General features: G+C 48.7%; 8 protein-coding genes across 8 annotated transcripts; 7 read left to right on the forward strand and 1 right to left on the reverse strand.

Moving 5' to 3' along the window:
- The first annotated feature begins 694 nt into the window (after window positions 1-694).
- Window positions 695-2,481, forward strand: TrAFT101_000037 (uncharacterized protein). Its single transcript, XM_024909150.2, has one exon. It carries the CDS (start codon window positions 790-792, stop codon window positions 2,347-2,349), a length of 1,560 nt encoding a protein of 519 aa, XP_024754687.1. The 5' UTR covers window positions 695-789; the 3' UTR covers window positions 2,350-2,481.
- A 169-nt stretch (window positions 2,482-2,650) lies between these two features.
- Window positions 2,651-5,115, reverse strand: TrAFT101_000038 (uncharacterized protein). The gene is made up of 5 exons (XM_024910835.2): window positions 4,545-5,115; window positions 3,965-4,477; window positions 3,586-3,902; window positions 3,418-3,514; window positions 2,651-3,327 (listed from the first exon to the last, which is right to left on the reverse strand). Exons 1-5 carry the CDS (start codon window positions 4,762-4,764, stop codon window positions 2,768-2,770), a joined length of 1,707 nt encoding a protein of 568 aa, XP_024754688.2. The 5' UTR covers window positions 4,765-5,115; the 3' UTR covers window positions 2,651-2,767.
- A 700-nt stretch (window positions 5,116-5,815) lies between these two features.
- TrAFT101_000039 (uncharacterized protein) lies at window positions 5,816-7,092 on the forward strand (the record flags this gene model as incomplete). Its single annotated transcript, XM_024909151.2, has 3 exons — window positions 5,816-6,041; window positions 6,101-6,860; window positions 6,921-7,092. 3 exons carry the CDS (start codon window positions 5,816-5,818, stop codon window positions 7,090-7,092), a joined length of 1,158 nt encoding a protein of 385 aa, XP_024754689.2.
- A 32-nt stretch (window positions 7,093-7,124) lies between these two features.
- On the forward strand, window positions 7,125-7,543 carry TrAFT101_000040 (uncharacterized protein; the record flags this gene model as incomplete). Its single annotated transcript, XM_066125891.1, has 2 exons — window positions 7,125-7,165; window positions 7,243-7,543. 2 exons carry the CDS (start codon window positions 7,125-7,127, stop codon window positions 7,541-7,543), a joined length of 342 nt encoding a protein of 113 aa, XP_065981988.1.
- A 711-nt stretch (window positions 7,544-8,254) lies between these two features.
- TrAFT101_000041 (uncharacterized protein) lies at window positions 8,255-10,779 on the forward strand. Its single transcript, XM_024907152.2, has 2 exons — window positions 8,255-9,651; window positions 9,733-10,779. Exons 1-2 carry the CDS (start codon window positions 8,492-8,494, stop codon window positions 10,670-10,672), a joined length of 2,100 nt encoding a protein of 699 aa, XP_024754690.1. The 5' UTR covers window positions 8,255-8,491; the 3' UTR covers window positions 10,673-10,779.
- A 1,057-nt stretch (window positions 10,780-11,836) lies between these two features.
- Window positions 11,837-13,314, forward strand: TrAFT101_000042 (uncharacterized protein). The gene has a single exon (XM_024901531.2). The coding sequence runs from the start codon at window positions 11,883-11,885 to the stop codon at window positions 12,831-12,833; it is 951 nt and encodes a 316-aa protein (XP_024754691.1). The 5' UTR covers window positions 11,837-11,882; the 3' UTR covers window positions 12,834-13,314.
- A 472-nt stretch (window positions 13,315-13,786) lies between these two features.
- Window positions 13,787-14,200, forward strand: TrAFT101_000043 (uncharacterized protein; the record flags this gene model as incomplete). The annotated part of the gene is made up of 1 exon (XM_066125892.1): window positions 13,787-14,200. One exon carries the CDS (start codon window positions 13,787-13,789, stop codon window positions 14,198-14,200), a length of 414 nt encoding a protein of 137 aa, XP_065981989.1.
- Window positions 14,201-14,230: 30 nt separating this feature from the next.
- Window positions 14,231-14,494, forward strand: TrAFT101_000044 (uncharacterized protein; the record flags this gene model as incomplete). The annotated part of the gene is made up of 1 exon (XM_066125893.1): window positions 14,231-14,494. The coding sequence occupies one exon, from the start codon at window positions 14,231-14,233 to the stop codon at window positions 14,492-14,494; it is 264 nt and encodes an 87-aa protein (XP_065981990.1).
- Window positions 14,495-14,927: the final 433 nt, after the last annotated feature.

The raw sequence follows: 14,927 nt of genomic DNA on the forward strand, positions 1-14,927 counted from the left end.
TTAGTTATATAATCAAGCTATATTTAATTAATTTTAAAAGATAAATAATGTAATAATTATTAAAGCAGGAAGTATTTTTATATATAAAATCTATAAATCTTGTTTAATATAAAAGCTTTAATAAATTTAAGTAAAGCTAATATAATCTAGGGTAAGTAAGTGCTACTAGTATAAACTAATAAAAACAATATTATATATACTAGCCTAACTTTTAAAATTATACTTTTTAAAATACATTGTATAATATATATTACCTATAAATTTCCCTAACCTATTTGCTAATATAAACCTAACAAACTTATCCTAGGCTTATCCTTTAAGAATCTACCCTATACTAACTATCTAGTGTATAGTTAGTTATACCTTTAGAAATTATATTCTATACTAATCGGATAGGATCCAGCTTGCTATACTATTATCCTTAACATACTGTAGAGCTTGCTTCATTACCGGAACTCGGTCAGCTAACGGATCGACATCCGTCCCGATACCATCAACTTCCACCTATATCCTTACAGGCCGGGTACCGGGGCCGAGGATATGTTGAAGTAATGCTAATGCTCCAATTTTGATTTATTATAACACTCAGCTAATAATTTCCTAGCTCGGCATTTATGTCACTGCGCCTGTGAATGGTTGCATTATAGTTGGGTCTGCTTTATAACAACCTTGCACCTCGCTACCTACACCTCGTCCACCTTCTCTTGCTGTATCACACAGCTCATACCTTATTATTACTTCACTCCACCCCCCGACACTAGGAAAACAGTAACACAACGCCACAGCATCATGGCCAAGGAGCATCACCGCAATATTGTTCAGCTGGTGGCGGACGACTTGGGTCTGATGCTGGGCTGCTATGGCCTTCAAGCCATCAAGACACCTAACATCGACCGCCTGGCCTCGCAGGGCACGCGGTTCACCCACGCTTTTGCCAGCACCGCCTCGTGTAGCGGCAGCCGGTCCACCATCTACACTGGCCTACACACACATCAAAACGGGCAGTACGGGCTCAACCACGGCTGGAACCACTTCCAGACACACGAGCACATCGAGACCCTCCCGCGCATCTTCAACGCCTTGGGATACCAGACGGGAATCATTGGCAAGGTCCATGTTGGGCCCCATGAGGTATACCCATGGGAGTGGTTTGCGCCCAGCCACAGCCGCGATGTGCTGGCAATGGCTGAGCAGGCTGGTCAGTTCTTCGACAAGGCTTCCGAGACCGGACGGCAGTTCCATCTAACGGTGGGCTTCCGCGATCCGCATCGCGACGCCACGAGGATGGGCTTCGGGAACGAAGACAGCGAGGTGGCGGCTATCACTGTGCCTGACTACCAGCCTGAGGCGGTGGAGATCCCCGAGTTCATCAGCGATGTGCCTGAGCTGAGGCGGGAGCTGGTGGAGTACTACAAGTCCATCAGCCGCATGGACGTCGGCGTCGGCAAGATCTTGGAGGAGCTGGAAGCAAGAGGCCTCTCGGACAACACGCTCGTCATCCTTGTCAGCGACAATGGCGCTCCTTTTGTCAACTCCAAGACAACCCTATACGACGCCGGCGTTAAACTCCCTCTCATCGTCCGCCAGCCAGGCGCCAAAGCCGGCGTTGTCAACCCTAACCTGGTCTCCTTTCTCGATATTCTGCCAACCTGCATCGACTGGGCTGGTAACCCGTCCTTCCAGACGGCCCAGAGCGACACCTCGCCCCCAAGGCTGGGGACCTCTTTTCTGCGCATCCTCGATGTTGACGAGATTCTTCCCAAGGACAAGTGGAAGCAGTACATCTTCGGCTCGCATACCTTCCACGAGATCCAGAATTACTGGCCCACGCGCTTCATGCGTGATCGCAAGTACAAGTACCACCGCAACATTGCCTGGCGGCTCGACTTTCCCTTTGGCACAGACTTGTACGGCAGTCTAAGTTGGGAGGGCATCCGCAACAGCGTAGTACAACCAGAAGCCGTGGCCGAGGGTGACACCCCGGAAGTTATGATTGGGCGACGCCGCCTCGCTCACTACCTCTTCCGCGGCCCAGAGGAGCTTTTCGACCTAGAGGCCGACCCAGAAGAAGTCAACAACCTAGCTAAGGACCCGGTGCACCAGGCTATACTGGAGGATATGCGCAAGAAGACAGAGGAGTGGCAGTATATGACGAGTGACGTGTGGCTCTTTCGGGACGGCGTCAGCGCCATCACGAGCCAGAAACACCAGAAGTTAGGACTGGAGCTGCCAGATCGCTTTGATTTTGATCTAAAGAAGCCAGGGAATGTTACCGGCCCTTACTGGGCGCCTCCGGCTGGAGTGGCCGCAAAAGAACAGGGACCGAGTGTAAATATGCAGCAAGGGTGACGTACTGTACCGTAACTTTCACAGTATTCTCGAAATTATGCGAGTAGATATATAAATATAACCCTGAGCAGCTACAAGTTATGTTGATAGTATATACTCATCGATTCTATTAGATGCTTATATAGATGAAGCCTATGTATATCTATAGTACAAATATATATCAACGCTATTATTAGATATTCATCTACGGAGTAGTAAAAGGCTATATATGTTCATAGTATATATATATATCAACCCTATTATTAGATATTCATCTACGGAGTAGTAAAAGGCTATATATGTTCATAGTATATATATATATCAACCCTATTATTAGATATTCATCTAGTAAAGGTTATATATGTTCATAGTATATATATATATCAACTCTATTTGATGCTGATCTAGATAAAATCTATGTTGAGACAGGTGTACCGCATCACCCCTTGATTGGGGGCGGCCCAGGCAAGCTCGTCATCCCGGTCTCCGCATAGTACTCCTCCCACAGCCTCAGCAGTTCCGCTAGCACCTCTGGCTCCTGCGCTGCTAGGTCCTTCATCTCTGCAGGGTCCCTCGCCAGGTCATACAGCTCCCAATCGTCTTTCCCTCGTGGCGCTGGAATCCAAACGGCCTTCCAGCAACCCCTTCTGATGGCTTGCTGGCCGAACAACTCCCAACCATGGACGTGAGAGTCCTCGCCGTGGACGGTGATGGAGGCACAAGAGAGGAGGCGCAACCAGGATTTGCCGCGGAGGGGCTCGATGGGGCGGCCGCGGAAAAGCCTGCCTGGGTGGGGGACGTCGGCGAGGTCAAGAATCGTGGGTAGGATGTCCATGACGGTGGTGAAGGCGTCGCTAATGGTGCCTGTACCTGTGCTTGATGGCCCTGTCGCGGTAAGAGGAGGATAGTGTATTATGCAAGGACATCGGATACCCCCCTCAGTGATCCATGTTTTGAAGGCCCGTGAAGGAGCCGATGCCGCACAAGCCCATCGTGGCCCTGCGTTCCTCGTTAGCCTCCTGGAGAAATAAAAAAGGAGTCAAATCAGGTTGTCGGTAAAGGGGCACCATCAACCACGCAACCACGTACCGTACCACACAAATGACGTCTTGTTGCCAATATTCTCATATCGATTGTCATAATGATCATTAATCACTCCACCAAATGTCTCTGGTCCTCCCATCAGCTACCAAAAATAATCCAGTTAGTGGTGCTTAATCTCTCACAGTCTGCCATCCCGCAACATGAAGCACTTACGGGTACCGCCTCCAGGACCGCCCCTTCAGCCCCATTGTCAGACATAAACAAAATCATTGTGTTGTCCAGCTCTCCCGCAGACTTCAGATACTCAACCACGCGCCCGACGTTAGTGTCGATGATGTCCACCATGGCCGCAAAAGTCTCCATCTTGCGTGCCGACAACTTACGCTCCTCCAGAGTCATCTCGTCCCACTCCTTGCCCAGCAAGCCCACGGGTGGTGCAGGGACAACATCTGGCGGGATGATGCCCAGTTCTTTCATTTTCTTCAATCTTTTTTGCGTGAGTGCATCAGGGCCGTCGTCGTACACACCCTCTGAACATTCCAAGGTCAGAATATTGATGAATCTGGATTGGGGGTGCACTCAAGGAGCCTACCGTATTTTTTCATCACCTCTCTCGATGCCTGCAGCGGCCAATGGGGTGCCATAAATGGCAGATATGCAAAGAAAGGCTTTTCGTCACCTTGCTTTCCCTGTTCAGCGCCAGACTGGTGGCGCAGTTTGAGGTACTCCAGTAACTTGTCCGTAAACGACGTCGTGGAGTAGAAAGTATCCGGCAGATCCGTCATCTTGATAAATTCATCGCCCTCCATCCAGAAATCCCGTGTCTTGATGCATGGGGGATGCTTGATGCCGTCAGCCAGCTGCGGCTCCCAGCCATGGTGGTTTCCGGACCCTGGCAAAAAAGTGAAGTTTTTGTCAAAGCCCCTGGAGCACGGTGCTAATTCCTTCGAAAAACCCAGGTGCCACTTGCCAGACATCATAGTATAGTAACCGGCATCCTGGAGAATCTCAGACAAGGCTGCCACTCGCCAGTTAAGGTAGCCCTCATAGCCCGGCTTGTCTTTATAATACTCGCGCTTATCCCGCAGGTACTCGTCCATTTGGCCTGGACAACTCGGTTAGCCAGGCTTCTATACCATCGCATTTGCCCAGAAACGAGAAGAAAGGCATACCCAGCCCACATATATGATTGTCCGTGCCCGAGAAGAGCATGGCCCTCGTGGGAGAGCATGCAGAAGCAGTGTGAAAGTTGGTGAGGCGGACCCCATCCTTGGCTAGCTGGCTCAGGTTGGGTGTGTTTATCTCGCCGCCATACGGCGCAATGTCGCTGTAGCCCAAATCATCGGCTACAATGATAAGGAAGTTCGGCCTCTTCTTCTTCGCGTCTTCCATTCTGCGTATGCTTGAATAGAGATGCGAGAATGAAATGACGGCCAACGATCAACAACACATATACTGGCACGCTAATGAAATTTATTGAGCGGCAGCTAGTGGCGCTATATGAATTCCGAGATCCCTTTTTGGTGGTAATTAAGTGCTCGGGCTCTCAACCAGAGGAAACCGACTCATTATTACGTCCAAGGAGACATCTGCCACTTTGGTCCAATCTACCTAAGTGTTAATAATCGAAATGTATGTCACCAGCGGAGAATCTTTGAAACATGTGACCTCCCAAGACACTGGGTACTTTCCGAATTGCGTTCCGTTGGCTTTCGGATGTCGTTCTGATGTGGTGTCGCTTTAACCAACTACGTGAAGCAGCTGGAGCCTACGAAAATATTACGCCACAAATAACGGTTCTCAATTGTGGAGCATACTGAGTCCAGATGATGTCCCGCGGGGAGCTGGGCTAGCGGACCGGATCTCGCTCCAGACGACGGATGGCACGACATCCGCTCCGGTGCTCGCTGCCAAGCTTGCCCCATCATATTTGCCCAAGTTGGACTTGTATCAAGATGAATTGGCAACTTGATTCCCAAGTTTGCTGGGCCCCACTAAGTGTCGCTACTGGCTATTTCCCCAGACTTGCATTTTCTAAACCCACTAATAAGTGTCGCTAACTGGCTATTTCCCCAGACTTGCATTTTTAACCCTGGACATCTGAGAAATCAGCCTCAAGTGTTTCAACCTAGGAGTACTCTGTGCTCTCTTCATGTTGGAGCTAGCAACTTCGAAGAATGTCTTCGCGGCCAGGGTCCCAGGACAATTTCATCTGAACTCTTGTCCCAAATTGGACACTAACGACACTATATTTTCAGCTCCTTTCCACCATCTCACAGTATCGGAAGAGTCCGCCCCGGCTATATCAAACGGCCTTTGGAACCCGCTTTCTCCCCTTTCTTGCACGACTTGCCTCCCTCCGCCGCGAACAAGATAGACTCCGCCGTCACGGAACCAACCCAAATCACCATCGCTCTACTTATCCATTGAGCAAACTACCACCATGAAGGGATATCTGAGGTACTTCAACCGGCCCTTAGCAGGGGCCGTCGTGCTGATTGCTACCTCGACCTTCAACTATGGCTTCGACAATCAAGGCTTCGCAACCACTCAGGCCATGGATGCGTTTACTCGCCGCTTCGGCGTCAAGGCAGCTGACGGAACTTATGCGCTCGATGGTGTCTGGCTTAGTCTTTTCAGCAGCCTCATCTACATCGGCTTCGGCGCTGGTAGGTTCAAGATCAATCTACAGATTACGAAACATAAAGGAAAGGCTGACCGGTTGTAGGCATCATCTTGGGCAGCTGGCTTAGTGCTCGGGTCGGTCGCCGCAAAGCTATGTTCCTGCTCAGCGCGTATGAAGTAATCACTGCAACCATCATCGTGACGTCCCAGAACAGGGCACAGATCTTGGCCGGTCGAGTCCTCAACTATGTCTACGTCGGCATGGAGTTGTCTGTTGTGCCCGTATTCCAGTCAGAGATTGTCCCGGCAGAGATTCGTGGGTTCGTCGTCGGCACCTATCAGTTCGCCTTGATTGCGGGTGGGCTCATCTTGAATATTATTTGTTTGGGAACTAGTGGCATTCAAGATGATCGAGCATTTCGAATTCCTTATGGGCTGTTCTATATCATCCCTGCCATTATCATGGCGGGCATCTTCTTCGTTCCCGAATCGCCCCGATGGCTCATTATTATGGATCGGCATGATGAGGCGCTTACCAATCTCCACAAACTCAGGGATGGAGTTTTCTCGGAAGAAGAAATCACCAGAGAATTCGAGGTCATGCGGATCGCCGTCGCAAATGAGAAGGATCAAGGCAAGTTCTCCGAGCTCTTCCATCGGAATAACATCCTGCGAACATTTATCGCGTGCGGAGTGCACGGCTTCCAGAATGCGTGTGGCCAGGACTTGGTGTCAAAATTTGGCAGCCTCATCGTTAAGAGCTTAGGAACTATCAGCCCATTTATTATGACTGTGGTATTCGCACTCACGAACATGGTATTCGTCTTTATTGGAATGACCCTGTCGGACAAGACTGGGCGACGGTAAGCTCCAAAGTAGCTAATATCCTGGGCAGCTTAGAGTAGACTGACTGACCGCCATAGGCCCTTGCTTCTTCTGAGCGCATTTATGCAACTTGCAGGGATGCTAATACTAGGAGGCATTGGTACGACTGGATGGCCGCTGGAGCCACGATTTCAAGCCGTAACGATTGTGATGCTTGCCTCATCACGGCGGGCTTTTCTATCGGATTCGCACCGCTGGCCAACGTGGTGACTACGGAGATAACATCTCTTCATCTTCGTGACATGACGCAGCGGATTGCGTGTTGTATGAACGTTATTGCTAAGTATGTAATTCTTCAATTCCCTTCTCAAACGAGAAATGGCATATCATGTGGAGATGTTAATACATTGGGTTTGCCAGCTTCGCTGTGGGCTTCTCGACACCATACCTGCTCAATGCGCCCTACGCGCACCTGGAGATGCAGATTGGCTGGGTGTATGCGCCTGTCTGTGCTCTGGCGTTCCTCTTCGTTTGGTTTTTCGTTCCCGAGTGCAAAGGCAAGACTCTCGAGGAGACAGACTGGCTCTTTAAGCACCACATACCAATCCGCGAGTTTGGCAAGTACCAAGTTCCAAACCTCTACAGTGAGCACGAGGCAAAGGTGCTTGAGGATAATAAGAAAACAATTGAAGAGTTTCAGGTCGAGAATGTCGAGGGCTAACAGCGAGGATGACTTCGACAGGCCTACGCCTGAGGACACTTCAAGTGGTCATTTGCTAGGATGAAATTAGAAACGCCTGTCAGCTTGAAATTTAGTGTTGATCAAGTTATTTCATTTCCATGTGCCTGTCTCCTAGTGGGCTTTCATTTGTCAAACGGGCATGGCGAGTTCGGTGTGTTTGTTAGGTTAAAATGAGGTAGTCATGCATGCCTCTCCCTGATTTCACCCCTAGAAAGTGCTGCCACTTGCTGCAAAGCAACCTCACACTCTATCATCATTTCTTTCACCAGAGATGACCCAATGTATTACTACAAAGTGACGCCGTATTTATGAAGAACTGACAAAGTAGCCACTTACACGACAGGGGATGATGGTCGACTGCATTTAGCTCGTCCTTCCGCCCAAGTAGACAATCCCAGCTATCCCATCCACACCGGGATCTTTGACAGTTAAGCAGCAGGCCAGTTTCCCCAGAACAGGGCAAATGACCCCTTGGCCGTTGAAACGTCCAAGGTGATTGTGATTCGATGCGGCTGTGTGACGGCGGATCTCGGTGTGCACTAGCAACTTTAACTCCCGGCAGGGTAAGAGGTCAACGCATCTTCAGCGGGTCTCGACCCATGGTAGCGGGGATGATTCACCAATAAAATGGGACAGTCAAGCTACCAAACTCGGAACTAGACCTGCACCCGCCGGATAGCATTTTAACGACACCAAAGTGCCTCCTCATCTTGGACAGAGTACGGAGTCACAGCTGCTATTCTGCTGGCTCAATTGTGCTCTTCGCCATATCGGATCATTAGAAATAGGGGGTCCGTGATCAGTTTGAGGGCACTGGCTGTTTGCCATGAGACAGAGCCTAGCATCTCTGCCCCGAAAGACACCGGCGTATGCGTGGATTGCCTCTCCGAGATCCGGGTTCCAGTCTTTGATCAACCTCCCGGCAACATGACTGGCAGTAACAACCGCAGCCCCAGCTCCAGAACCAGCTTCATACGGTCGTGTCAGCAATGCCGTGCCCGCAAAGTCCGATGTGACCGCGCTGGTATCACCTGTAGCCCGTGTCAACGCTTGGGCCTCGCCTGTTCGTTTGGCGGTGCGGGACAAACGTATGTGACCACCTCAGCCCTGGGGAAGCAACATTCCGGAGCGTTCCCGCCCGCCGAGCTGACCCAGGCTGGAACCGCACGCCGGCGTACCCTCATCGCTTGTGAGGCTTGTCGTGTTGGCAAGGCTCGCTGCACCGGCGGTGTCCCGTGTGACCGGTGCACCAAGCGCCGCGTTGAGTGCATTCGGCGTCACCGCGGAGGAGACGGTGGTAATTCCCAACACCCAGAGGAAAGAGTACAAACGGATCTGCAGACGAAGCTCACCCCGAGTGGCAGTCCGAGCACAAGTGCCCTTTCTCACCCAAGCCTGACCACTGCCATAGGTACGGACTCGCCACAAGTCCTCTCACCGGAAGGTCTTTATAGAATCACAGAGCGGCAGTACATCCAGGCTTACTTTGCGGGTGCCAAGCCCCTTGCTTGTATCTTCCTTCACCGACCGTCTACATTGGCCGAGTGGAACCAGGGTAAACTCGATCCGACCTTGACCAAGGCGCTGTGCGCTTCTGGCAGATCCATTGAGGCTGGACCTAGCGATGCTTTGGTCCGGTCCTGGATGTGTGAGGCTCGCGATGCTGTCATCAGCAGCCTCAACCGAGTATCAATCCAGCAGCTGCAGACGCTGGTGCTCGTGATCCAGCACTTCATTCAGGCCGGCGACACCGTCGAAGCGTGGAACCTGCTGCCTCTGGCAGCGAGGCTCTCCTTCACCCTCCAGCTAAACTATGAGCGTCCAGACCTAGACCCCCTCCCTCGTGAGTGTCGCCGCCGCCTCATCTGGTCCGTCTACCTCCTCGATCGCCTCTTCTCTGGCGGGCTTGATGAGCTGGCCACGTGCCCTGCCGAGTACCTTCACATTCGCCTGCCGTGCGATGAGCGCAGCTTCGAGAGGGGCCTCGATTCCCAGGCTGACTTTCTCAATGGAATCAATCAACACGGTGATATGGATGCTGTGGCCTATCTGGTGCGCCTCTACTCCACCCGCGAGAGAATTCTCAGGTAAAACTCCGCAGCTCACCCGGAAAGCACGGTATCCATTCCCTCCAAGACGTTGCTGACCTATGTCTCTTTTCGCGGCAGGTATACTAAGAGTGTCCGAAGAGAGCGCGTCAGTCCCATAGAGAGCGCAAGCAAACTCTCTGCGCTACAGTCCGAGCTCGACGAGTTCAAGGCATCCCTTCCCGTCTATCTTCGCCTTGAGCAGGACAAGTTGCCCCTCGTCGCGCAATCTAGTGATGCACATAGCTTCCTCATCATCCACACCATCTGGCTTCAGTGCCACTGCGACCTCTATCGCTTCTTCATACCCGGCATCCGTGAGTCTGTCTGCAAGGCGGCTGCCGAAGCCACCCCACAGGACTATATCACCTTCTGCCAGCGCGAGTGCCTCTCTAAGGCTGTCCAATTGTGCGACTTCTGGGCCAGCATGAGCCGCCAGCAACCCGTCGGCCTCGCAGAAGACCTCTTGCTCGGTGTCAGCATCTACCAGGTCGCCCAGATCCTTCACCATCTCCACCATCTGCTCCCGCCCCAAGGTCCTCATACAGTCGACGACCTCAAGAGGAGTCTCAGAGTCGCGCTAACCATGGATGCCACTCCCCGCAGTCGCTCGTCCAAGGTAGGCAAGAGCCTTGCCGCCGCCGAGATCATCATAGACACCCTCGACCAGGTCCGCAACGGCACACGCGGCTCCTCTCCTGGCGATGTACACTTCCTCCCATCTCAGGGGTCACTTATCCCGTCTGGCCTCGACTCCTCCGGCCTTCCGAGAGATGCACCCGTCGAGAGCATTGAACAGGCTAGGTCTACATTTGCCACCCATGCTGAAAGAGTGCTCTCGGTCACAGCTACTGGCCCCGATAATCGCATACCACAGATCTCAAGCCAGCCACCCGCCGAGGCGCAGGCGTTCGGTTTTGATGAGGGGTATATCCAGTGGGATCCGTTTGACATGGAGTTGAATGATTACTATAATGTGGCTGCTAACACCATTGCCTTTGCACCGCCGCCGCTGCCTTAATAGCTTGAAGCCTGATGGGAAAAATAAATAAAGAATTGAAAGACATATACTATAATAAACTAGTCTATACTAAGAATATAAAGTAGATTCTAAGGTAAGAAACCAGGTTAGATTTATATTAGCAAAGTTAATAAAATATAAATTTTTTAGTAATTTTATCTAGAGTACTTAAGTTTCTAATATATTAAATATTTTTTTATTAAGCTTTAGTTTAAGTAAATAACTATTATAATATTTCTATAACTATATTTTTTATAAAAACATTTTGTATATAATTTTTATTTATTTATTTAATAAATTATTTTTTATATAAGTCTTTTTATATATATTTTATTTTATTTATTTATATAATGTGCTTTTTTATTTATTTAATAATTACTTTTAAATTATTATTATTTATTTATTAATAAAATAATTTTAATATTTTAAATATATACTTAACCTATTTTTATATTATTATACTATACTTAAATAATATAACAATTGCTTTTTTAATTAATAACTCAATACTATATATAAATAACTGTCACGACCTGAAACCATATAGGATCAGAACGTCACAATAACTATAAATTTAATTCTATTAGCCTTTAGTAATATATTACCTAATTAAAATTAATATTTGCTTTAATATAAACTTACTTTTGTTTTTTAATTTAACCTTCCTGTTATACTTTTGGTGTTAAAATTTCTAATATAGTATTTTTAATACACGCTTGATGCTTGTGCGTTTTTGCTTGGATAGGTAGCTTACTACCTAGTATAATAGTCTCGGCTAGAACAAAACTTAAGTAAAGCAGTTTTGAGCTTTAAATTAGCTGATAGCGCGCGGCTTACAAGTATAATATCTTAGCTAGCGTAGATCTTGAACAGAGTATCCTTGATCTTAAGATTATCTAACAGCGCGCGCTGCTTACAAGTCTATCATTTTCGGCTAGTGCGGAATCTTGGATTCTTCATCTTAAGATTAGCTGACAGCGCGCGCGGCTTTTAGTAATATGTTATAAAGTGCCTCTTCAAGGTTGCCAGCATAGTGACTGGCAACCTTTGCAGTCGGCCGAACTATTCCAGTTATTTTCTCAGTTGGGATTTGTGTTACTGGATGTACTATATAAATAAGTCTTCTATTTAACAACTTCTTGCCCGGTTTGCAATTACTTTAGCCAACATATATTACTGGGGCGTTGTAGTTATCTGAGGCTAGTTCAAGATGCACAATCTATCCGCTATTGGGACGGCTGCCATTCTGGCGTTTATCAACTGCGTGGGAGCCTCGCCAACTCATCAGGCTCGCAATACGTATTCCTTGTACCCCAACATTGCTGACACCAGCCACGCCACGCCCGCACTCGTTGATTTCCTCCACGGATTTTTCACTACCAAGAGTCTTCACAACATCGATGGCTGGGCATCATACTTTGCACCCAGTGGGGATGTCTACTTCGACGCTATAATCGGCTTCGGGGTGGATAAAGCAAATATTCCATCTGCCTTTTCGCAATTTTTAAGCCAGGGCAAGCCGGACGGGAGATCCTATCCTCTTACGATCATCGGCGACATGAACAGTGCGGTAGTTTTTGGCGAAGATACGCCAGATATGTTTGGATATGAAACTCGCACTATAGCCGCCGTGGACTTCAAAGACGGCAAAGTTGCGCGATGGGTGGACTACTGGGATGGGCGACATGACGGGCTTATTGCGTTGAAAAGCCCCAGCGACAAGTTCCCTAAGACGTTTGGGGAATCCAACATAACAACGACACCGAATCCTGTGATACGTAATATTACTTCCCAGCTTAACGACGCCCTTTCGACTGGCAACAGCATTGCAGCCGCGTCGTTATTTTCATTCGATGCCGTCTTTGAAGATCGTACCACGCGGACTCGAATAGAAGGTCGGAAGAGCATACAACAATACTTTTCTCGAGCACTGACCAGTGCACCTTACGGTAACGGTACTACCGTTCGACACATTGTAGGCTCCTCGGCGGGTGGTGCCTACGAGTGGATCGGCTCCCCTACGGCACCTACGCAGAATGGCATATCGGGATTCAAGCTGGACTCTAATGGCAGCATTACAATACTCTCTACTGTGTGGGATTCCTCGCAGGTCAACAATTCAACCATGGAGATGCTTGTTCAACTTGCCATCCAACTGTAATGATATAGGTTGGCAGTTGAGTAAAAGTTACTAAAATCCTATTGCTAATGTGTTTTACACTTTAGAAGAAAGAACCCTGGGATCTTTTATAGAGACTGTCCATATATTCTTATTCTTGCAAGGTTTCGGCATAACGGGTGTATCAGGTATGCCTTTAGTGCCATAGACAATTTAAGTACCAGTTACAGATGGCGTTTCAACAACATTGCCAATGTTTGAGTTCTTCAGCCGTACTAGACTTATACTAGCTGCTACCATATGAATACCATCGCTCAACAGATAATAAAGGGTTTCCTTTCGAGATATGGCCCCAATTTCTATGTTTATGAAAGAATGGTAGTGTACATGCGGAGCTGATGATGGTGTCTAGTCTGTAGAGGTAGCTTAGGTCGCTGTATTCATCTTCATCGGCTTCAAGGTCTCGCTGTGACCACACCATGTCAAGGCCCGCTCTTACACGCATGAGGCTGCTGTCGTTGTGTTTTGCCCTGGTCTTATGGATAAGTTCGAGTAAGAGCATTCGTGCTCATCATTGCGTGCTTCAGAACCAAGTATAAGGAGCGGGAAAGATCGCTGGCGCGGGCTGAGCTTTGTGATGAGGTAAAATCCGCGATCAATCAAGCCATCGAGCTGATGATCCATAGCGTGGAGGGCATCACGGCATTTGAGATTGTATCAGTTGATGGAGATACCTTTACTTTCGAAATTACGTACGGGGAAAGTCGTGCTGCTTTAAGCATCTATATGGTATAATTCGCCCACCCTCTTCCATTCGATTCGTTCCCATCTAATGAAATAATTCTTCTAGTCAGATGGGCCTCTTCCCCTTGCGGCAGCGATGGATATTTATCGGGTTAACCGATATTGTATAAGCGGGCTAGGTTACATTTCCAATTCACTCTGGGTTGGTCCTATGACGTGATTGTGCTTGGGGGGTAATCAGGACGGTGGCCATGGGCAAGGTCAAGCCCATGACATTTGAGATCCCCTTAAAAGCATCATTCACCATTCCTAACCTCCTCGAAATGATTTGGACAACGATCAAGAGCCCAAAGAACTGGGAGCAGATCGGAGCAGCTCTTCTCAGAGAACCGGACAAGTTTGTCCTGCTCCTCATGAAAGTTGGCACCGAGATTTTTGGTAGCGATCTCATCAAAAGGATTGTATGCCGCAAGGCTCAACCTAAAAACATTAAGGCCAGATCTAGAAGCAACTTTGAAAAGGATGTCAAAGATGACATAGACAAGATCAAGGAGGTTGTCGAAAAGGTGAAGAAGTGGGTTGGAACCGCAGTATCAGCTGCTGCCGCAGCATTCACGATTGCAGAGTTCGTAGGTGGCATCGGCGGTGGTCTAATCGGTGGATAATTAGGTGCTTTTGGAGCAACCATCGGAGGCATGATTATGAAGGCCAATGATGAGGTTGAAAAGGCAAGCGTTCAGGCAATGATTACGCCGATTGAGGAGATGCTCAAAGCCCTCAAGGAAAAGCAGGATGAGATTGAGACCAAGATTCGCTCTTCCCTGATGATGACGGGTTTGGTAACGGCAGAGTACGTCCTCAACGATGACGAGTCCACGGTCCTCGTCAAATGGAGCAAACCAACTGCAAAGGACTTGACTTTGGAGACTACAGTCACATTTCCTACGAAGTCCGCATGAGCACTGAGAATTTCCTCCCCAAGGATAGTAAGGTCATATCCGAGCTAGAGTACAGCAAGAAGAATGACGAATATCGGTACACTGATAAAGTCTTTGTTTGGGTTCGAGCCCCTATTTCATGGAAATATGATGGTGTGTCTTGAAGATCCAAACACCCGGCACATCCTTTTTCAAGAGGACAGTCCCGGCATCGAACAAGGGGTTTACCTTGAAGGAGGATGAGTGTAAAGCTTGGGTTGTCGGTCAGTCAGTTGGCGTCTTTCAAGTAATTAAGGAGGGACAGAGGAGTGGTCCGCGGGAGAGGAAGACATTTGTGGTGACCGGTATTGAAATACCGGTCATAGCTGAGGCGTAGGATAATAGAACTGGACGTGAAGAATCTTTACTGTCCAACGCTACAAGATGGTTTTGAACCCTGGCCACTCATACAACC

Source organism: Trichoderma asperellum, chromosome 1, assembly GCF_020647865.1.
Source record: "Trichoderma asperellum chromosome 1, complete sequence".
In the NCBI taxonomy this organism is placed as follows: Eukaryota; Fungi; Ascomycota; class Sordariomycetes; order Hypocreales; family Hypocreaceae; genus Trichoderma; species Trichoderma asperellum.

Bases quoted from the DNA above. Each gene is read 5' to 3' on its own strand.
- TrAFT101_000038 (XM_024910835.2), bottom strand. From the start codon at position 4,764: ATGGAAGACGCGAAGAAGAAGAGGCCGAACTTCCTTATCATTGTAGCC. The intron at 4,478-4,544 runs GTATGCCTTTCT...CGAGTTGTCCAG, and splicing joins CAATCATATATGTGGGCTGG to GCCAAATGGACGAGTACCTG. The intron at 3,903-3,964 runs GTAGGCTCCTTG...TGGAATGTTCAG, and splicing joins AGAGGTGATGAAAAAATACG to AGGGTGTGTACGACGACGGC.
- TrAFT101_000041 (XM_024907152.2), top strand. From the start codon at position 8,492: ATGACTGGCAGTAACAACCGCAGCCCCAGCTCCAGAACCAGCTTCATA. The intron at 9,652-9,732 runs GTAAAACTCCGC...TTTTCGCGGCAG, and splicing joins ACCCGCGAGAGAATTCTCAG to GTATACTAAGAGTGTCCGAA.
- TrAFT101_000042 (XM_024901531.2), top strand. From the start codon at position 11,883: ATGCACAATCTATCCGCTATTGGGACGGCTGCCATTCTGGCGTTTATC.
- TrAFT101_000037 (XM_024909150.2), top strand. From the start codon at position 790: ATGGCCAAGGAGCATCACCGCAATATTGTTCAGCTGGTGGCGGACGAC.